The 23,685-nt window shown below is 34.8% G+C and overlaps 1 protein-coding gene across 1 annotated transcript; it reads left to right on the forward strand.

Annotated features, from left to right (window-relative positions):
* Positions 1 to 246: 246 nt before the first annotated feature.
* LOC136822871 (vacuolar protein sorting-associated protein 53 homolog) lies at positions 247 to 22,787 on the forward strand. Its single transcript, XM_067079180.1, has 22 exons — positions 247 to 430; positions 780 to 860; positions 1,431 to 1,547; positions 1,823 to 1,909; positions 2,276 to 2,391; positions 2,934 to 3,053; positions 3,458 to 3,536; positions 3,769 to 3,839; positions 4,268 to 4,340; positions 5,008 to 5,150; positions 5,782 to 5,920; positions 7,681 to 7,763; positions 8,241 to 8,483; positions 8,913 to 9,045; positions 9,664 to 9,746; positions 10,088 to 10,166; positions 12,778 to 12,926; positions 13,275 to 13,344; positions 14,769 to 14,854; positions 15,454 to 15,505; positions 21,396 to 21,500; positions 22,111 to 22,787. Exons 1-22 carry the CDS (start codon positions 335 to 337, stop codon positions 22,288 to 22,290), a joined length of 2,385 nt encoding a protein of 794 aa, XP_066935281.1. The 5' UTR covers positions 247 to 334; the 3' UTR covers positions 22,291 to 22,787.
* Positions 22,788 to 23,685: the final 898 nt, after the last annotated feature.

Below are 23,685 nucleotides of genomic sequence, written 5' to 3' on the forward strand. Positions count from 1 at the left end.
CAGGCACGGCGGAAGCTTTTTATATCTAGTACGGGGAAAGAGGAAATTTAAGTGATTTCATAGTGATTTTACTGACGAAGAAGAGGAAAATGTCGGGTTTTTTTGTAAAAAACCTGTTACGACGGCGGCCGTCGTGCCTGACTGAATCGAACCTTTTTTGAGTTTAACATTTTCTTTTTGTTAAAGATACTACAACTACATACTTTTGCAGTTTCTCATGCCATGCTCAAATATTTCTTATACTTAAATAGAGATGGAAGAAAAACTATAACATGAAAATGAAATGAAATAGAACTTTATGAATGATGATGTGGTGAAACACTGAGACAACACAATGGATGTTAGTACGGAAAGTATTTTGAGTGGTGAAGAAAAAGAAGTTTTGGATGGCTTGGAATTTCCTGAAGAAGTTGAAGAAGCTCTCAAAGAGGTACAAAAACAATTTCATTATTGATCTATTCCTTAAATTCATTTTGTATGAGAAGTAACTAAATAATCGGGGCTACCTAAATCATCCCCCACTAAAAGAGATTTTCTACACAAAAAATATTTTTGAAAGTGCGTTATTTTTCCGTGATTCTTATTCATTAAGGGTCTTTTCCTTTTTTTCCCAGTAAGGAAAATCTTCTTACACTTTTCACTTCCCAACTTTTAGATGTATGATGTATGTATGACCCTAGCTTTTAATGACAACTAGTGAAATTCACAATTTGATATGTATGAAATCATTTATCAATATTATTCAGATAATTATTTGCTTCTTCTGTGTTGAATTCCAGGTGATATCTGGCACAGATCCTCTTGATGGTAAAGATTTCAACCCTGTAGATTATATCAATGCACTCTTCCCTACAGAACAGGTTAGAAATTATTTCTTCTTGGAAGATTTCTCCTTATGATTTTTATCACAAAAAAATTATAGATAAAAATACTTGTGAGATTTTGTACAAGGAAATAATATGCAACGGGGTAAAAAGTTGAAATAAGTGTCACATGTCATAAACAAAGAAGAAAGAAAACAAATGATAGATTATTTTGATTGTGTTCATTATTTCATAGGTTTGTTTTTGCATGTGATTTTGATTGTTTTATTTTCAATGACACTGGGTTTGTGTTATTATTACCTTTGCTACTAACAGGGTTCAGACAGACCCTGGAAAACCTAAAAAAAGAAAGGTATTAGGAAAACCAGGGAAACTCAGGGAATCTTTTTCAAATTACCAATAACTCAGGGAAACTCAGGGAATGTAACTTTCAGATTTCTTGTAACAAAATAGATTGTATTAGGGTTTCGCTAAAGTGATTTTCGAAAAATTTCTCCCTTCGGGCCAACTCTTGATTCCTGTAGACTGTCTCTGTACCCTGATTAATTTTACTTCTCTGATGTGCCTTGTGGCTGTGTGTTACTGCATTTACCCTCTTTGTTACAGTCTCTGGCGAATATAGATGAAGTGGTGGCAAGGATCCGTATGAGAATACGAAAATTGGATGATGACATACGCAGTTCCATAAGAAGTCAAACAGATAGTGAAAGCAATGGAAAACAGGTTAGCCAGGTTTCCAAAATTTGAAGCCCCTACTGCTTCAAGTTATGGCAGCATTGTGTGTCATACGATTTGTAATGTTTCGAACGTCTTTTGAATTGATCGCATAAAATGTTAAATTTATATGTCACAGAGGATCGAAACAAAATACCATTAGAAGCTAGAAATTTACTACATGTCTCTGCCAGGGCTGATTTCAAGGTATCAAGTTTATATATATCCATGGTGTTTTAGTTGTAACTGGGCTTTTTAACCTTTTTTGATCATCATTTTTTTAGGCATTGGAAGCAGCGAAAGATGATATTCATGAAGTCTTCTCCAAAATCAAAGATATCAAAGAGAAAGCTGATAAGTCTGAAGACATGGTTTGTGCTTTAATTTTTGTTATCTTAGAGAGCGAGGGCTGTGAGGGTCAAAATATTTAATAAGAGTTTGTTTACACATACTTTAAAATCATTTTGAATCTTGAAATAATCATACTTCTAAATCAAGCAGCACCAGTTTTACAATACCTTGATTTTTTGGCACAGCACAGACAAGATGTTTTTTCATTTGGCTCGGTTATGCATGTAGCCTAGGGTGTTCTAGGGTCTACAAAGCTTTAAAATGTTCCTAACTTGTTCTTAACAATTTGGTCATCGAAGCCTTATGTTCTTATATAGTTTGTTCTTATAAAGAAAAAGCGTTTATCCTCCTAATTAAAAACATGAATTATCCTTTGTATTGTTTAGGTGAAAGAAATCACTCGAGACATCAAACAACTTGACCATGGCAAACGTCATTTGACATCATCCATCACCACACTGAATCATTTGCACATGCTGGTCGGTGGTGTGGACTCTTTACAGTAAGAAAAGTTATTTCTTTTTTTAAGTTTCTTAATTCTTCCCAGTCACAATAGTGAGACACGTACCTTAAGAGAAGAAATTTCAATTTTGCTGCAATTTGGCGGAATTTATTTTGACGATTTAATGAAAATTTTAAATTCGGTGAGAATTTATTTTGGCGAATAGCCCATAAATTTGAATTTGGCACAAAATTTTTTTGGCGAATTTGGCAAAATTTTTAGGGAATTCGCCAAATCCACCAAAGTTTCTTTCCGCCAAAATTTCTTCTCTTTTAAAGGTATCTCTACTTCGGTGATATCGAAAAAGCAATTCTTGACCAAGATTTTTAGAACAGTCGAACAGTAATGGTGATTAGACAAGGTTCAGCTATTTCCAGCGAGCAGTGCTCAAAGTTCATCGTCTCTCAGCAAAATTCAAAAAGTGTAATTTCGGACAGGGACAAGGCTGATTAAAATTAGCAAACAGTAAAAAATGACAGGTATTGATATTCTGTGATTACAGTGCAATATAACCCTTTTTGCATTATTTTCATCATTTTCAGAGTGTTATCAAGAAATCGTAAATATGGTGAAGTGGCGAATTTACTTCAAGGTGTTTTGAATGTGTTGGACCACTTCAAGAAATACATGTCTATACCACAAATTAAACAACTGGCCGACAAGTATGACGATTCATCTTACAATTCTCAATGTCTAAAAATTCTCTGTCTGCACCAAAGCTTATTTTACTCATCACTGTTGTTTTTTTATGATATTCATGATGTAATGCTTTATACCGAAGCCCCCAAAGTAACCCGGGCGTTTGCCACTAGTTTTTGTTTAAATTATTTTTTCGGGTGCTTCCGTATAACACATTACGTCATATATTATATCACTTATTAAACTTTTCCATTTGTATTTGGACATAATTTTATGCCCTTTGGTTTTCTTGATTTTATCCAGTTGATCAATCCATTTTTTAGCTGTACCGGACCATGTTGTGGGTTAAATGTTTTTTGAGGAAACTTTGTGATTCAAAAAAAGCTGCAAATGCTAAATTACCAGAATAATTTCTCTACTTTTCCAGAGTAAACATCATCCAAGCAGCTATGGCTCAACAAGTTGTTGCTGACTTTAAAAACAGTTTGTCGGATCCTGATTTGAAGGTACACTTTTAAACCGTAACCCACTATCTTACAAGAAGGTTGAGCCCTGGTAAACTCGAATCCAATTAATTGCTTGCAGTTGCACCTTTTATAGCATATTAAGATTGACTGACAGAAGCTGGTGACTGATTTGCCAATTTTCGGTACTCTTGTTTTATTGTTGTATTCACTTTTTTTTGGATCATCACCAAGAGGCTATGTTATATTTTTTTATTTTCGTTTATTTTTTCAGCCAATAACAGGTCCGGATTCAATGATTTGTAATGCCTGTAAAGTCATCAATGTCCTTGAACCAAAAATCAGGTAGAAATCTTTTTTAACTCGTTTCAATTATTTATACCAACCACAAGCTCTCTGTAAATGATGGAAATTTGACACATTAATTGACTGATATTCTCAGTTTCTATTTTTCTTTTCAGTTATTATCATAAAAATGGTCATGCCTCTCAGTGTACAAAATTCTTCTGTCTTGCCGAACTCAAAAAGAGAATTCTGAAAAATTTGAGAAATCTTGATTACTTTTCTGTGTTGAGTCAATTTTCCGTCATTTGTTTGTTGTGACTGTCTCAATCATGACGTAACTTCAGAACGCCATGGTCTCAATTTTTAGCGATGAAATCACTCGAGCTGTATGCGTTGTTTGGCGATCTTAATAAAAAACTGAATGGGAAGTGACCTCAATGGTTAGTGAGTTAGTGAACTTCTACTTCTAAACAACTCTCTGTTTTTAGGGAAGACATTTTGACGTGGCTTATCAACAAACAGCTTTCCGATTATTTGAACGTCTTTAACGAAAACTTTGATGTACGTATGGTCTCTTGTTGATGTTCAACATTGTTTGTGAGGGATCTGACCATACAGAACTGTGGTTGTATCTTTTATAAACACGACTATAGATTTATCCTTTGTGCCACCATTACAGTCCATACCATTGCAATGTCTTCGACATTACACCGCGGACCGAACAGCTAATCGGTTGCAAGTGACGTATTGAGTGATTTTACGTCACTTACAACCGATCAGCTGTTCGGTCTATAGTGTGATGTAGAAGACATTGCAGTGATGCATATCATGAATATTCGTCTTTGCAACGTTTATTAGTTTTTTTCAGAGTTTGTGTATGTGAGGTAATCTCACAAAGAAAATGACGTTAATCCTAGAAACAATTGATTTTTGACATGAGATGTACTGAATGGCTTATTGACTACTCCTGAAAAGTTTGAAGCATGTAACATGAATAGAAAAAGCTATATATTTCAATTTTGGAATAAAAAATTCAATTTTCTTTGAAATACCTGTTTTCTTAGATTAGACGTAGATTTCAGAATAATTTTACAAATTTTGCGAAATTTTATTTCCTATCAACGACAGAAAATGTATTTGCGATGGAACAAAATTTCAGTCAGTGCGATAAACTTTTAACTAGACGATTAAATAAAACCAATAAAAATTTCCTTTTTCTTCTTTGCAGGTAGCCTGGATAGACAAGATTGATCGAAGATATGCATGGTTGAAACGTATACTCATTCAATTTGAAGAAGATTACCAGCACACCTTTCCAACTGAATGGAATGTCGAAGAACGAATATGTACCCAATTCTGTATCACCACTAAGTAAGAGATACTATTAAAGATTTCCTTTTAATAGCGAGTTTATGTATCAGAGGATATTGAGGGCGACGGTAAGTTAAGTCGATAGTCAATGTACGGCTCTCTATCGCCTTTTCTGACCAAAACAGACGACGGTATTTTAGTGTGGACTGCGATTTTGGAGACTAACAACTTTGTTTTATACCTTCTCCTTCGATTTATCTCGAATACATAAACTCACTAAAGATTTCCTTTTAATGATGAGAAAGGAGACACGAGAAACGCCTCTCAACATTTGTGCTTGCCCGGCGCGGCTGATGAGAAAGTTATTCTTTTTTTTGTTCACAAATGCTGATGCAAGCAAATGATAGGAGACACGTCAAATGATATCCTTTAAATGGCTGAGTTGAAAATGTTTGCAGCATAATTGATATATAATGGACACAGACACACTGTGAACAGAGAATATTTAAGTTTCACACTTTGAAAACCTTTTTACGGTATCGACATCTGCATCATGTATATGAAATGGCCGAACTGGTTCTGAGTTTACAAGAGTTGAAAAGCGGAATTGATCTAGGAATTCTAACCCGATAACTTCTATACTGCTTGAGGTTTACTGTTGATAAATGTCACGCCCCTCTCACTTTTCCAGGCAAGAACTATCGAAGATAATGAACGAGAGACGTGGTGAAATTGACGTCAAACTCTTATTGTTTGCCATCCAAAGGACGACTGCTTTTGAAGGATTTCTTGAAAAGCGATTCGCGTACACTCATCATAGGGGTGATAAGGTATGTCAAAGATCTGTTCATCAGAGCTTAGGGTGACCCAGGTAGAGGTGGAATGAATTATTTAAAGATGTTACATTGCGATAGTTTTTTTAACGAAATAAATAGTTTAAAAGTAGATCACATGACATTTTAAACTTCATCTTGCCTCCCCTACCTGAGTCATCTCACCTTCATAAGCTTTAGATGAGACATTTTTAGGACACATGGCATGTTAAATACTATATGCAAAATGAGAGCCCAGCATCTCCTCTGATTTGGTTAGTTATAACGGATGCGAATTAACGATTCTTTTGATAAGAAAGTTTTCTTTGGTAGATAAATTTTTAAAAAGGATAAATGAATTGCGTTTTGATTCAGGTTTGTTGAAAAAGGTTTGATAAACAGAGTCACATCGAAAAAAACTTGCATAGCAGAAATTTGCTTAAGGGAAGCGTTATTTGATATTTGCATCCCTTGTAACAAAACTACCGGGTGCGCCACAAAAAAGTTTCTCTCTTTAAAACTAATTTTCCCGAAATCTAAAAATTTTAAAAGAACCATTCCTATTCCATTGGAAAGAAGAAAGATAAACTTAAATTTTGATGGGTCATTTATTAAAGTCGGCTCATTAGATCGAAAGTTATGCTCTATTGAATAAAAAAGTTACTTTCTGAAAGTGCTCAAAAACGTTAAAAATCGACCTATCAAATTAAACAGAAGCATAATGACAAGATGCATCAGTATTTTCGTTTCAGCCATTAAAAATGATAATTAGCTGTCTAAATTACCGTTTGTTATATAAAGGAAGATTGAATTTCAATAAAAGGCAGAAAATTCGTCGAAAAAAGCTAAAAAATCTGGTAAAATTCATAAAAATACATCAAATATGGGTTTCGAGGTACATAAAGCCTTACAAAGACTTATTCCAGTCTAGAATCAAAAATCTGAGGAAAATTTCGTTAAAAGTAAATTGAAATGATTTTGATAAACCCTTTCGTTCCATCGGTTTCAAAATTTATGTGTTTAGTTACTGAAAAATGGTCTTAATCATGTAAAGCCTCTTGCGATTGCCAATTTTAAAATTAAATTTGATAGGTTGATTTTTAACGCTTTCGGGCACTTTCTGAAAGTAACTTTTTTATTCGATTGAGCATAACTTTTGATCTAATGAATCGATTTTAATAAATGACCCATCAAAATTTAAGTTTATCTTTCTTCTTTCTGATGGAATAGTAATGGTTGTTTCTTAATTCTTAGATTTTGAAAAAATCAGTTTCAAAGAGAGAAACTTTTTTTGGCGCACCCGGTATTTATTAGCGAATGTACACAGCCTATAGGCCCCATTGCCTTTGGAGCTTTGCCACTGAAGAAAGTAAAATCATCGTATTAATTAAGGGAACATGGTATTCACTTTATGCTGAGTAGTTACGTTGTTGCTAACAAAAAGTTTTCCTTCTTTTTTTTTATCTTTTCATTGGTACGTCCTATGTAAAGAGGTTGCTAAAAATAAGCTAGGATAGATTTAAGTCGAAATTAAGTTATACTGTAATGGCTTGTGGTCCTTCTTTAGATAGCATTCTAAACAGTGTAAAAGATTTTTTACGTCACAGACGTATTTCCGTCTAAGCAGAGTATATGAAGAGGCTTTCCCGTCCGAATATTCTGCATAATCAACCAAGATTTTAAGAATATGTGCTTATTTGCTGTGTAAAATCCATTCCCTGTCAGAACCTTGCTTTAACCACAACCAAAGCGATTTGTTTTTGAACTTTTTTTTGCAGAGCCAAACGGAGAACCATTTCCAAGGATTAGTCAGCAAGTGTTTTGAAAATCATCTGCACATCTATATCGAAGCCCAAGACAAGTGAGTTTTTAATGCTGTACTAAGTAGGCTTTTTGTCAGAGGCCCCCTCTCAAAAAAATTCAAAATCCTATTTACTTTCGAACCAATCACATGCCGTTGAGTCCAAATTTTGTCATATTTTGTGTAGCTTTCCCCCTTTATCTCTTAGATCTCTCTTCTTATCGTTATCGTACTTTGTAGCTCTCTTGCGCAAAGTAGAATTGGCATTTTCGCCAATATTTGGCCTTTGAAATCAAATATGCCAAAATTTCGGTCAGCTTGGCCGTCATTGGCAATACTTCTAAAACAATGGAACCGTTTGCAGTTCTACTTCTAGTATGATAAGGATTCTAATGACGCCGATTTGAAGGCTCGCCCGCCACCATGAACGCCATGCTTACCACTTAGCATTTTTCATTTTTGCCAACTTGCTTGGTCTCGGGAAATTGGTTCACTAACTATTGTGATATATGTTATGTTTTCTTCATCTATACATAGAAACCTTGCAGAAATGATCGACAAATTCATAGCGGACCTTAAAATGCAAGGTGTTCCGAAACTCGGCGACGACACTGAAGGGGCCGTACTCCCAAGCGCCGGTGAACTATTTGTTTTCTACAAGAAGTGTATGGTTCAATGTATCCAATTGAGTACTGGGAATGCATTACTATTGTTGACAGAAACATTTAGAAAATATTTGGCAGAATATGCAAATCGACTATTGCTTGGTAACCTTCCCAAGTACGTTGAAACCGACTTTCTGTATGACAAACATAGTGGACTCTCTTTCTCAACCCCCTTCAAGAAGAACTCCTTCTTTAGTTTCTTTTTAATTTCGATAGCAATCTTTTTGTAGTTCAAACAAATTAGACTTTCAAGTTTGACTTAGCGTCATATTTGGTCAGAAAATATTTTCCCTGACTTGCATCCCCTTTTAAGAAATAAGTTTAGAAATACATTGCACTTTCGAATGCATTCAGTTTGGCTAAGTCCTATAAAAGACGTCATGGAGTAGTCTAAGTATTGACCCCTGTCACTGTATACCGTTTAAGGGGGTAAGGGTGAAAAATGGAAATTTTCTTCGTCTTGACCTTACTTTTGGCCCACTCAATCTTACGCCGCGGGCAATTAAAATGCTTTATTTTACGATTGCTCATTTTAACTTCGTAGAGTAACTTCGGGAGGAGGTTTAGCGAACATTTTGAAAGACAAAGATAACGAAGTGAAATTTAACGAAGATGAAAAACGTCTGATATGTTGTATACTGACCACTTCTGAATACTGTCAAGAAACGACGCAACAGGTATGACGATATTCTTTCGTTGCTATTCAAAAGTTAGTAAGTTTGCGACCGCAGTCGGAGGTGACCTGAAGGCTCTTCGATAGCTATCTACCCGAAGGTAGGGGGCACCACTTTCTCCCTGGATTGCTCAAATTAACCTTGGTTCTTCTCTTAATTGCTGAGCATCAAGCTGAGAGGCATCAAGTACAATTTTAAGTACTTAGTCTTTGGTATAAACCGGCCGAGTAGTTGAACCCAAGACCTTGTGCATCGTAGCCGGATGCTCTACCACTGGACTCAGCGGTATTCAAAAGCTCAAGTCTTTTTTTATCGAAGCTATTCTTCTGCTTCGTTCTTAAAAATCTACCTACGGTAAGTTGGTCCAATGTTGACAACCTTCTTCTAATTCCGTCACCCTTCTTTAGAGATGGGAATAATAGGAAGGTCGGAAATGGATATTAAAAATCTCGCTGGCTGTTAAGGAAAGAAATATGATTTAAATGAATGATTCCGACCTTCCCATTATTCCTATCTCTCAAGATGGGTGACGCAATTAGAAGGGGGTTGTCGACATTGGACCAACTTACTGTATGTATGAAAACTCAATACAACGTCATAGTCATACCATTTCATCCATAGCTCCAAGACAAACTTAAGGAGAAAGTCAACCCAGACCTGGTTGAAAAAATTGATTTGAATAACGAACAGGACTTATTGCATAGGTAAGTGTTTTTCTCCGTTACAATAAAACACTTTTAGATTGTCGATCTGTATTTGGAATCTGTTTTTTTAGTTTGAGTAAAGAAAACGTTTCTATTCTGTTTTTCAAAAGTGACCGTGTAGTTTTTTTCTTCGTCACAATAAACCGATTCTAGATATTGTCAATCTGTATTTGGAATCGGCTTTCTATGATTTTAAGAGTTGGAGCTAAAATACTACGACAAAAAGTTAACGATGGGATTTTCCTGATTCAAAATTCAACAAAGATGACACATTAATCCAACTTTCTCCAATAATGGACCTACTGGTGGTCTATATTATTTACAACACTTTTCTTTCACAGTGTTATATCGAATTCGATCCAACTGCTAGTACAAGATTTAGAGAATGCTTGCGAACCAGCTTTAACAACCATGGTTAAGGTACAATAAATTTAGCATGGCCATTACTACCCGATTAAGACCCCTGGACCCGGTTTATTAATTTTTGAAAACATATTTAGCTGTCAAAAGAAGAGTCCCTTATTATGGCGCGCCAAAGCGGAAATAAATACTATCTTTCATTTCGCGACACTATCTTTCATTTCGCGACACTATCTTTCATTTCGCGGCACTATCTTTCATTTCGCGGCACTATCTTTCATTTCGCGGCACTATCTTTCATTTCGCGGCACTATCTTTCAGTTCGCGACACTATCTTTCAGTTCGCGACACTATTTTCCCAAAAAAACATTATTTTAATTGAAACAATACTATCTTTTTCACATGATACTATCTTTATTATGGAAGCCGAGAAGTGCCATCAAGAAAAAATATTTAATTTTAGAAAAAAAATATTTAATTTTAGAAAAAAAATATTTAATTTTAGTAAGAAAAATTAAATTTAGAAAAAATATCAATTTAGAGAAAAAATTAAGTTCACTTCAAAAAAAACTGTTTTTAGAAAAAAGTTTTTTTTGGGAGAGCCTGATTCCGTGCATGCTTACAGTTACACCATAAGTCCACCGTCTGAAAAAAATTTGAAAAAAGAAAAACTTTTTGGCCTGATTCCTCCCGGGCCACACACTTACTTACAAATTTCGTTTTCATACTTCCTAGATTTGTTTTTGGATTTGACTTTTGTTCAGATTTTTTTGCACATCACATAGATGTCAATCCACAAACAATTGACAGAACCGAATCATGCTCAATATTTAATACCTTTTATTTATTGGGGAAAAAATGTCGAAGTTTTATTTCGTCAGGGAAAAAAATCGTCACCTAGAGGTATTTTCTTCACTTTCTCTCGACCAAAATTTCAAATTCGTCACTTTTCCCCGACCAAATTTACAATTTAGTTAGTCACTTTCACATAAACTAAACTGTCCAAATGAAATGGTTTTCTTCACTTAGCTCGAAAATAGATCTTGTAATTCGACGTTTATAAAACACTAATTTCGGTTAATAAAGGTGTAAAAAATTTGGATTTGAAGTTATGGTTAGGGGAAAAATTGAGTAAAAGTTTTTGGTCGGGGGAATAAAAAACTCGGGTAAAAAAAGTTTTGGTCAGGTGATGAAATGTTGGGAATAAATTTTGTTGGGGAAAAATTTTGTCCCCTTCAAAATTTTCGTCACTTTCCGCTGACATTTTTTCCCATAATAACAACGTAGGTAAAAAAATTTCTGATTTTTTGCATAAAAGTAGAGTATCATAAATAGGTAGGTAACGGTTGCGTTAGATTTCGGTAACAAAAATTAATGTACATAACAAACCGCGAAAAGCGCTAAAATTAAAACCCGCGAGAAGTAGTTCCAATTAATAAGGTATGTTTTAAGGTTTTTAATTTTTTTTTCTAAAGTAAAATTAAATTTTTTTCTCTAAATTGATAATTTTTCTAAGTTTTTATTTTTTTTTCTAAATAAATTAATATTTTTTTCCCATTTAAATTTATTTTCTAAGATTAAATATTTTTGTTCTAATTTAAATCGTTTTTCTAAAATCAAATATTTTTCTCTGAATTCTAATTTATTTTTCTAAAATTAAATATTCTTTTATTCTAAAATTAATTATTTTTTTCTGAAATTAAATATATTTTTGTCGATAGCACTTCTCGGCTTCCATAAAAAAGATAGTATCCCGTAAAAAAGATAGTATTGTTTCAATTAAGATAATGTTTTTTTGGAAAGATAGTATCGTTTTAAAAAAGATAGTGTCGTTTTAATAAAGATAGTGTCGCGAAATAAAAGATAGTGTCGCGAAATGAAAGATAGTGTCGCGAAATGAAAGATAGTGTCGCGAAATGAAAGATAGTGCCGCGAAATGAAAGATAGTGTCGCGAAATGAAAGGTAGTGTCGCGAAATGAAAGATAGTGTCGCGAAGTGAAAGATAGTGTCGTGAAATGAAAGGTAGTGTCGCGAAATGAGAGATAGTTATTTCCGCTTTGGCGCGCCATACCTTATATTGCTCTAAAAAGCCTGATTTTAGTCCATAATTACCTTATTTTGGGGGTATTTAGAGGTACAATTTCTAACCGCCTTTTATTTAGACCCCAACCCACTTTTATTAAAAAAAAAGATTTTTACAACCCCCTGTCTATTCCGACCATCCCACCGTAAGTTGGTCTGATTTCGACATCCCTCTTCTAATTCCGACACCCAGTTTTAGAGATAGGAATATAGTAAGGTCAGAATCACCTGATAGATAAATTTTTTCCTCTCTGGTCGCTAAGCAAAGAAATATAGTTACCATAAGCAATTCCGACCTTTCTGCTATTCCTATCTCTAAAGCAGGGTGTTGGGATTAGAAGAGGGATGTCGAAATACCAACTTACGGTATCTATTAGGCACCTGAGACAACGGAAAACATTGGTTAAAAAAACAGTTTTACAGGTCTTAGGCCGTTAACGTAGGTCTTCGTCTACTGGAAAGCCGCGATTTAAAGTTTTGAAGGTCTTCTGCCGCTGGTGTAGGTCTTAGGGGAGGGCGCGACTAGTAGGATAATTAATCATTCACAAAAACAAGTACATTAAATTATAACTTCATTGTTCTTTGCAGGTTCATTGGCAAAGTATTGAATCAGTTGGCGATCAAAGTGGATATGTCACAGCTATCGTATCTCATTTGCGAAAATCTCTACCCATCATCCGTGATAATTTGTTTTCGTCCAGGAAATATTTCACTCAGTTTTGTATCAAATTTGTAAAGTAAGTTGGGATTTCATAATTTTTATTAAGTTTTTTAAAGATTTTTTGGAGAGCCCTGACGATGTCTTATTAGAGTTTACGTATCTGCACTTTTGAGGACGTTGAACTTGACTGAAGTGATTTGGAATGACCCATAGTCTAGCAAGCTAGTAAACTAATTCAGACATAATAGAAATAAAGCAAAAAGTAATGGAGGGAACTAATTTTATACAAACTAAATCCCGTACCAATAATCGTATTATCATAATAATGCCTATACTACTGTATTACATGCATTATAAACGACTCCAGTCCATCTATAAGTTGTAAACAACTGCGACTCGACCCTAAATTTCTCTTTTTTTCCAGTTCATTCATACCACGTTTCATCAACAACATTTATAGATGTAAACCTTTGTCAGCTATTGGTGCTGAGCAGGTAATTAGTGGGGTTATTTAGCATAATTTACAGGAAAAAAATAAGATCTAACTGAAACTTTTTCCAGACCTTCTCTATAGGATGGTTATGCCTCTGGAAGGTCTGAAGAAAGTTTCAGCTAGATCTTATTTTTTTCCTACAAATAGCCTGTATTTTTGTAACACGACCTCACTAAATGGGCTTTGCCGTTTAATGTATTATTTTTATACATTTTGATATTTGCGGGGGGGGCTAAGGTTTGGGGACGACGCGCGCGGAAGGAACAACTTTGGTTAGAATTTTGAAAATGTTGAAAATTTAAGTTCAAGATGGCGGGAAAATCTAAGTTCAAAATGGAAAATTTATTTGGAGAAATGGAATAAAATATCAGTCATTTATCAGAAATTATAAGAAATATCCTTTGAAAGCTTTTTCTAAATTTGGTCTACTTCGTTTGGTCTATTTGGTCTGTGATCACTATTTCCTCGACCTTAAAATAGGGTATACAAATATTTTATAAGTTTATTGCGATTTAAAGGGGTTTCTAAGGGCAAAAATTTCTTTATCCTTATTTTTTGACAGAGTGCATGTCATTTTTATCCCCACAATATAAAGTTTCCATAATTTTTAAAATAAATATAGTAAATAACCCTAACCCTAAATTTTGCCCTTAGATCCCCTGTCATGGGACCCGGGTAGGTGACTCGAATAACAATACATTTATTGAAGAACTAATCTGGAACCCAACGCTAGAAGAAGGGGAGAGCCTTTTGGGCATTGTAGAATTCAGAACACAAGCATATTGACACGAGATTTAATTTCGACATATCCGTTGTTGACTTCTTCAGTAATTTAAAAACATAACAATTAGCGATTGAAAATGTATTCAAATACAATGTTTCTGCCTTCGAGATCATTGAACGATCGATCGACTTAGAATGTCGAGAGATGCCTGTAGCTTCCTCGTAGCTCAACAAAGGCCATCTCTCAATCGACTCATGGGCAACGTTCCTCGTTCCTGTACAAAACCAATACGTCTACATTCTTCCTCGATACGATCGTTAAGCTTTGCAAGCTCTTCACTCTGCCAGCCCAAACATAGAAGTGTTTAAATTAATTCACTAAGCATCATATAATTAAATGCTGAATAAGATGGCTATAGAGTTGGTTACTATAGCAATAGTTATAAAATGGTAGAACATAAATTCACCATGACACCCCTTTAACATTAAAAATTCAATGAGCACTAATATAAGAACATTGAAATTAAGCCTTTAAAAATGTTGTTAACTTCTTGAATTTTAAGCTTGAAATTTTTCTTAGAATGTTCTTAACTTATTCTTAGTACTTTGGCCATTGAATCCTTATGTTCTCATTTAGTTTCTTTCTGATACAAAATAGAATAAAATAACACATGAACGAACAACAAATTTTTTTTTCGACAGCTTTTATTAGATGCCCATTCCATCAAAACAGCACTTTTGGATTTGCCATCCATCGGATCTACCGTTCAACGGAAACCACCTGCAAGGTAAAAATGGATCTGTTACTTCTTAATTCAAAGAAAATGCGGATTTTGATCTTCGGTTTTTACACTTATTTACACTTATTTTTCTCCATTTCATTTTTTTGGGGGGACAAACATTTCCAGGGCTTCACTTGTCCATTCAAGTTTTGTTTCCGAGTTTGGTCGGGCACATTTCATTTTGCATATTTTAAAACTAGCGTTCAAGGTGACTTTTCTTCTTTTCCTTTGCCTCAAGTAGGAATTTACGCTTAAAGTATTTGGCCCAAAAGGGGGATTCCCTCAAAACTTTAAAACCGCAAGTGATTTTAAGTGTTTTAACTCTGAGTTTTTTTTAACATTAGACTTATGACTGCTTATGAGCTTAGGATCTCAGGATCTCAGGATCTAAAAGCTCAAAAGTGTTCAAATAAGGCTGAGAATATAGCCTGGAAGCCACTTAACCCCTCCCAAATTGGAAAAAAACCAATGAAGCAAAGTGGAAGTACTGAAATTGCAATTCTCGCCCGAGCTTTAAATTCTGAAAAACATTAAAATACCCAAAATTGCCGATATATTTCGGCGCCGATTATAGTGACTATTAAATTTGTTCCTTTTTTTCGTAGTTTTACCAAAGTGGTCATCAAAGGAATGTCCAAAGCTGAAATGATATTGAAGGTGAGATAATTAATTGATTTATCAAAGAATTTTGGTATAAGATTAAAAGCAAGTTAGTAGTACATCTCAGAAATTATCCCGTTTGGTTACGTGGTGGTGAACTAAAATAACTCCGAGATCCATTTAGTATCATGGGACACTAAGATCTATACAAAAAAATAAAACCTTTTAAGGTCTGTATCAAAATAATTTGCAGTGGAGACAAAAATGGCTGTAACTTTTGATCGAAAAACCACTATGGTTTTGTGCTCGTTAAAAAGATAATCTGGAGTGGAATATTATCAACAAAGCAAAAAAATTAAAAAATGGAAAAACGAAGATGAAAAATGAAGAAGAAGAAAATCAACTTCTTGTAGAATAATGCTATGATCTTCATTTTTGTATCAGAAACTCTTCAATCTTAGAACGTCATAAATGCGAAAAAAAAATCAAAATATATTTATTCAGTCAAAAAATGCAGCTTAAAACTTTGCCCTGCTTGACTTAAAAAACGGCTCTTTTTGGTTGTTTTTTGATGGTTTTTGAAGTCAATCATTGATAAACTTTGGAACACCCCCGTGTCACAGACCCGCTGGGCACCCCCACCCGCTGAAAAAAAAGCCCAAAATTTTGTCCCCAGGGAAAAAAATGGGCTAAATTTGCCTCCGGGGAATCCCCACTGAAAACTTTTAATTTTTCTAGATCCCCACTAAGTAGCTCTTCAAAATTTTTATTTCCCCGCCGGTCCCCACTGAAACTTGAAGATTTTGAGAAAACCCCGCTACCCGCCTATGCTCAAAAACATCAACAGAATTTATACAAAACTTTAGTTTGAAAACTTATGTTAAAAAACTGCTAACTGCTATTCTATCTTTGATTAACTCTTGACTGATAATCTTTATCTTTAAGATTGACTGTTCATTGTCAAGTAACTTCATCAAGCCAGCCAATTTTTTTTAACATCAAATTTAGATTGTCTACCATATTTGTTTTGATTTTGAAATACCTTTAAATATATATTTTGCACGCTCGCAAGCTAAGCGAAACAAACTGACAGATTTTTTTACCTAAGTAGTACGCGCTCAGCTAGGCTAGAAAATCCCGATTTTTTGTTATGAACAGGCCTGTCTAGAATGGTGAAGGCTTCTTCATAAAGACGAAAGACATGGATTTTTATCAGTGTCAGTATTTGATGTTTTGTAAACTGTTGTGATTATGATGAAAAGGAAGACGGAAAGAAAACAAACTTGGAAAACTTTGCAAGAAGCTGAGTCCTGAGAGGGACATTTTGTCTGGATTTTTTTCTACCTCAAGAAAAAAGAACAGTCATGAGACGAAATTTATACAAGGGAGAGAATGGATATTGTCATTGTAGAAACTCAAAAATTATGGGAATGATTTGCTTTGAATCTTGTTGTGAGGAATTTTTGTAGGATTTTACTTTGTCCATCATGATACAGCATGACCTATGGCCTGCAAAATACAACAGCAGCAGAAGCATATGATAGAGCTATCTAGTGACACAAAGACAAAATTGTTGAATTGATTGCATATGATACTGAACCTGTCAAATAGTTCCGATATCAAAGAGATTGTAAACAGACTTCTCAAGACCATGAATGTGATTTTTGTTATCAAAATTATGAATCGGTCAATGATATTGATAATTTGACGTGCTTCTTCCAAACTCAGAGCTCAAACATCAAACGACATTTGAACTAACTTGGAAATATGTTTTAAATTGATGGATTATATTCCTGTTCCGCTATCATCCTGACATGCATAATACACAAAGTAAAGAAGGGTTGCTATGATTTAAAATAAGTACCAAGAATTCATTTGCTTGACTGAGAAATGTTTTTCATTTTTTTTGGAATTATTGTGAATTATTTTATGTTTTGGCTGGTGTCTCTTGGAATTTTAATGAAAGTGACATAAGGAGAAATGAATGTAGAGGCATTATATTACTGTTTTTCTAGTTTTTACATTTTATTTCATATTTAATTTTGTTGAAAAGTGTCCATAAGCTTCATTAAAGTTTGATAAAAGATTTTTATTTTTCAAAACAAATGAACAACTTTGACTCAAAAAAGCTTCAACATAACTTCTTTTTTTTTCTCTCACAGAGGTTTTGATATAATAGATTATACACAAAATTTCTAACAATTTTCTTGTTCATCTCTTTTGTATATTTTTATGACTCTCTCCCTTTGTGAGGCTTGTGATATTTTCATTTTGATTAATAGAAAATGTGTCAGGGGGGGTCAACATCCAGATACCAGACCCATAGCCGGGTAGTGGTGTCTTTTTTTCCTTTAAAAGTCTGAAAATTCAAGTTGGTATTGATGGGGGTGGGTCCCCCTTTTTTTAGAAAAAAGAGTTATCCTCAGTTGGTATTGATACCAAAATAGGGGGTGGGTACCCCTTTTTTTAAATAATATGATTCAGAAAGTTGGTATCCATACCAAAATGACAGCAAAACCTTCCTAATTTTTGCCCTTATAGCTAGAAAATACCCCGGGGTACATATCAGTCTAAACAGGTTTCAATTGGATTTGTTTTAGCTTTTGAGTATAATGACTGTAAATGAGTAATAAGATTAAATGACTTTAAAGTTTGTTTATTTTGAACTTTTTCGATATTTTCAAGTTTTATTTTTGATCAAGCCTGAAGCAAAAGCATTTTTTCTGTGATAGCATTTGGTAATGAGTGAATCTACATGGGCCCCGGCGAGCCATTTTGAGTGAGGCCACCATGGTTGGGCGACGAAAAAAATTTTTCACTTCTTACACCCTCAAAACACCTTGAAACGATGTCTAATTGGGGAGAATAATAGTTTTTGTGGTTTGATTTGGTTTGATTTGGATAAACCAGCTTAAAAGAGTAACTCTTAAAAACGTACGACAATTGGTCTACCAAAAAGTGGGCCCATGATCTATTCTGTTCTAAAATTATGTACTAATAATAGCTTCTCCTAGTTTTTGCACATCAATTATATTCAGATAATATTGATTCAGATTGATTTTGCTAGCTTCATTGGGTTTGTTTTTATTATATTGTCAGTTTTTAGTCATTTTCTATTTTAGCATATGACATTTTTTGTGTTGTGTTGAAGAAAGAGTATTTCAAAAATGAGTTTTTTTGAAGTTTCTATTAGTACCCTGTGTGTGTGGGAGGGGGTGGGTTCCCTTTAAACAGCTTTAAACTCAAATTTGTCAGATTGGTATTGGTACTAAATTAGGGGGTGGGTCCCATGATATTTTGTCAAATTCAAAAAGTCATGTTGGTATCGATACCAAAGTAAGGGGGGGGGGTCCCCCCTTTTTCTGAAAATTATGATTTTCAAGTTGGTATCGATACCAATTTTGGGGTGGTGGTGTTAACTTAGCTCAAAAGGTCAAAAGTCAGGTTTTTGGGCTATGGGTTGGTATTATAAATGTTGACCCCCCCCCCTGAATGTGTACATTATTATTGTTGAGATACCTATTTATTCAAAAAGTGAATGGATTTTAAAAGAAATTGTTGGATCTTTTCTTTTTCTATCATAACTTTTTTAGCTATACGGTTTTTAATTTTATAAGCAACGCAGTGCTAAAGGGCTCAGGCCTCAAAATGGCCTAAAAGCAACTCGGCTTAGGAACTCTTGACCTGAGTATGAAACATTTTTAATTAAACTACTAGGAAACCCATTATTTTCCTTTTCGGCTCTGAAAAGACCCTGAAATCTTGCTATATTCCGACCAAAAAACTGCTTTTTTACTGTCAAAAATTTGAAATTTGAGGCCATTTTTAGCCAATCTAGAGGGTCTTATTTTCAAAAATTTTATGACCCGTCGGCCCCAACCATGGTGGCGCCTCCTTAGACACTTATGTAGCCGCTACGTCATAATACCAGAGATACACCACTCTTTTTAAATCCTAAACCCCCCTGTAAACGTAATCAAATACAATCGAATCCGAAAAAAGTGAGGTAATATTAAATTGAGAGTCGATTGCTCGATCTTGTACCATTGAGCTAGGCTGCTCATTAGAATCATGGTATACAAAATTTATGTCCGAGATCATGAGGACGTTGATCTCATCAAATATATATGGCAACTGTCCTAGGAAAGTAGCCACTCCAATACAGCTTGTCTATTTCTTGTTATAACTGTCATGTTAGCAAATATAGTTGCTATTCTACCCGTTCAAGATGAAAGGTCTATGTTTATTGCTTGGAAATTTTGGCCAAATGAACTTAGGGAGGAAATGATATATAAGTAATTCAACTTAATGAGCCTCATTGACCCAATCAAGACTGGGTGGGAGGAAAGAAAAATTTTATTAAGCATTATGCATATCCATATAATTACATAAAGATTGAAATAAAATTGTATGCTTATCACACTTACTGTACTGTTTCAACAAACTTGGAAAAAAAAGAAAATTTCGAAATCCCCACTGAAATTTTTATTCTAATTCTGTGTCCCCACTGGTATTTTCTGTCTTTGAAAAATCCCCACTGGATTTCCAAAGAAAATTTTTTATCCCCGGTGAAATTTTAAAAGCCACCGGGTCACTGAGACAGGGGTGTTTTGGACTATATCTTTCGATAGAACAAGTTGCTTTGAAAGATTTTTTCACATTAATGATGTTCTAAGATCAAAGAATTACTCTCTATCAAAAGTTATAGCCTTTTTTGTTTCCGCTGCAAAATATATTGAGACAAGACTTTCTTTCATTGGTACTGATTGATTGATTTGTGATTTTTAAAAAGTTTTGAACGTTTTTTAGAATTTTTCGTAATGATTTAAAAAAAAAGATTTTCGCCTTTGAAGAAATATGATATTAAAAAGTGAAAAAATTGACTCATCAAAGAATTTTAATAATTAAGGATGAGGATGTTGAAGAGAAAGTCATAATTTGTTAGAGTGAACCCATAAGACTGTTGACTAATTTCGGAGGTTTAATCTGAGGCTGGACGCGATTTTTCTAACTTGAGCACCTCAGATGATTTTTAAATGTGTTAGATTTTTACTTGTCTTATTATACTGGATGACTGGACCTAAGGAGAAGTATTAAAGTATCGTTTATTTTTATCCCGTATCATCTTAACCTCTATGTTACTGCATAACACAAACGTGAATCGGCACCGGAGGTCGGAAAAATACCGAGTTTATGTATCGGAGGATATCGAGGGCGACGGTAAGTGAAATCGATACAAAACAAAGTCGATAGTTGATGTACGGCTCTAAATCGCCTTTGCTCACCTAAACAGACGACGGTATTTTGGTGTTTTTACCGTCGTCGAGCAAAGTGGACGGTGATTTTGGAGACATGTCAACTTCGCTTTATACTCGCTCTATACCCCCTTCGATTTATCTCGAATAAATAGACTCGCTAATGTTGAAAGATGATGTTGATTATACAGTGGAGTCTCTTTAACTCGAACTTCTATAACTCGAAAACATGTTTTATGGTCCTTTCAGCTAACAATGTTTTACAAACCTTACTCAACTACTCGAAATTTCCTTAATTAGATTCCCCGTGTGTATTTGACCTATGGAGACTCCACTGGTTGAGTCTAAAGTTTAAATCTCTAACCTTTCCCAGCCAAGAAAAAGTGAAGTCTCTTCTTTCCCATCATCAACGCGCCTAGAACGCGCTGCAATCATGACGACGGACTATATCTAGCGGTTACTTTGTTTTTGAGGACTGCATTTTTTGAAATCTAGCGATAGATCTTACTTTCAATCCGGCGTTTGTGTAAAAAACACGCGCGGGCGTTTTGGATGGAAAATTAAGCAGCTTCACTCCCCATCCAAAAGTTTCTACTCTAGCCACTTCGGGTCTTTAAACTCTATGATTGAGATTCCACTGTGTGCACAGGACTCCAGTTTAGACTATTATAATGAATTTTCTGTACTTGCAGGTTGTAATGTCACCGCACGCTTCACAGACCAGTTTCGTGGAAAGTTACATCAAACTATTGAACGATACAGATACAACCAATTTTCAAAAGCTTCTTGAAATGAAGGTATTATGTTTGTTTAATTCTGTACTGAATCTTTAGGCCAGCCTAATTAGGCTTCTTTTTTCGTATTTTTTGTTTTTTTGGCAAAATTTCTTTGGAAACTCGTGTCGCGAGATTTGGTTTGTGGGAAGGCACTGGCTAAGTATTTTTTAGATACAACGCAAACTTATTTCTTATGGAAAATAGGTAATCATGCTACATTTTTCTTACGTCAAATGGAAGGCTTGTTAGATTCCGGATTGTTTCTCTTGTGAGGTGTGTAGGGTTTTATCCCCGTTTGTTTGGTTGTCCATTCTGCTAAGAGGAGATATCTAGAAGAAAGCTAGCCTATTCTACTACGGTGTAAAAGCAACAAAAGAATGGAAGATAAAGAATTATGGGTTATACTCCTTCTACTGTGCAATTGATATTGCAATGCATTATGGGTCCAAGATCAATGTTCGGTAAATATTGCTGGAAATGCTTTAGCCAAGGGGTAACCCGCAACCTAGGCAAATTGTGCACTAGTGGCCGCCTATAGCAGTGCCTATAGACCAAGAAAAAATCAAAAAAGTCTCAAATATAACAAACAAGGTTGTACAAGGTTTTATACTTTGAGATGTTTGTTTTTCAGGGTTTGAAGAGAAGCGAACAACATTCGATGTTAGAAATCTTCCGTTCTCAAATGGCGACTAGCAATCTATCGACAAATTCTTCGATGAACGCAAGCAAAGAATCGACTGGTGGCGGTGGAATCGTTTCTGAATCGAGTCGAATTAAACGGTTGGAGAAATTGATCAAGAAGCAATTTTGAATCGGATATTTTGGGACTAGTTTTAATTTTCTCATTACTGATTATAAAATTTTTGAAGCCTTCGGATGCTCTTAAAACTTTTTGAGTTTCAAGCCTAAATGTTCTTAACATGTTCTTAATTTCCCCCATTTTTATGTGTTTTTGTCCAATTTTCTAAGAAATTGGCTGTTTTCGAGTCGGCGAAGCCTTAAAATGTTTCTAACTTGTTCTTAACATTTTGGCCATCGAAGCCTTATGTTCTTATAAAAAACGTGTAGCCACAGAACCACTGATCAAGATTGATCAAAGACTGTTTACAATGCTGGACAAAAGGTTTGTAGACTTCTGCAATATTTGCAAAATACTTCAATATCGACCAGAAACAAGCTCCCAAGAGGCTCTGGGTGCTTTCCAAACCCATTCAAAGCTGTTCAAAGTCTTTGAAAGTCACCCACTGCAGTCAAACCGCAAGGGCAAACCACAAGGGCTTGATTAACTGGCTTACACCAGTATCAAAACGCTGATTTTTTGCTTGTGGTTCCCTCAAAAGCAATTCAAAAGCAATGCAACGACTTCAAAAGTGTTTTTCTTAACTTCCATCCCCTTTCAGACACATTGAAGAGTCATTTTGCTCTATTTCTCATCATTTTTCACTGAAATTTCATTTGTCTACAACCTTTTGTCCGGCATTGTAGAATTGGAATAACAAAGACAGGCACCCAGAAATATACCTTGAAATTTCATCACCGCTGGACTTTTTGAGCATTCATTCAATAAAAGTAATTTTCAAGAACTTGGTATTCTGCTTTTTAATTTTATCCCTGGACTGCATAAGTCACTGAGACAAGAAATTCGAAGATGAGCCTGGGGGTACTCGATCTTAAAACTACCCTCACAGTGCAGAGAAAATTTACCAAAGTTTTAGTAAATTTAGGCGAAAAATTAGCCCTTCATGTGGGGTGAAATGTTGGATCGGTTTGCCCCGGCCTTGATTTTCGCTTCATCCAACGCAATTTTTCCATCAAACATTTCATCCAACATTGGAAACTCATGTTGCATGAAATGTTGGACTGGTTTGGCCTGGCCCTTACGGTGCATTGTCTTGAAAATTTTTCTAACTATTCACACGTTTACAGTGCACCTTTCTTTCAATTCGACCCTAACAGTGTACTTTGGGAAGCCTGGAAAATGCACCCTTAAGGGCCACATCTACCGGATGACGAGCCTTGAGTACATCTTTGGCTGGGTTGCCAACTCTCTGAAATACACCAGTTTTTTGAAATGAAATTCTGCCAATGTGCACCGAATAATATGCCAAAAATAAGATACTTTTGATATTTTTGAGAATAGTAGGAAATCCCTAAATTATTGTAAATGTGATTCATTTATTATTCTTCAATTTTTTTAGATATATTA

This window comes from Clytia hemisphaerica, unplaced genomic scaffold, assembly GCF_902728285.1.
Source record: "Clytia hemisphaerica strain Z4C2 unplaced genomic scaffold, Clytia hemisphaerica genome assembly, whole genome shotgun sequence".
NCBI classification, from domain to species: domain Eukaryota; kingdom Metazoa; phylum Cnidaria; class Hydrozoa; order Leptothecata; family Clytiidae; genus Clytia; species Clytia hemisphaerica.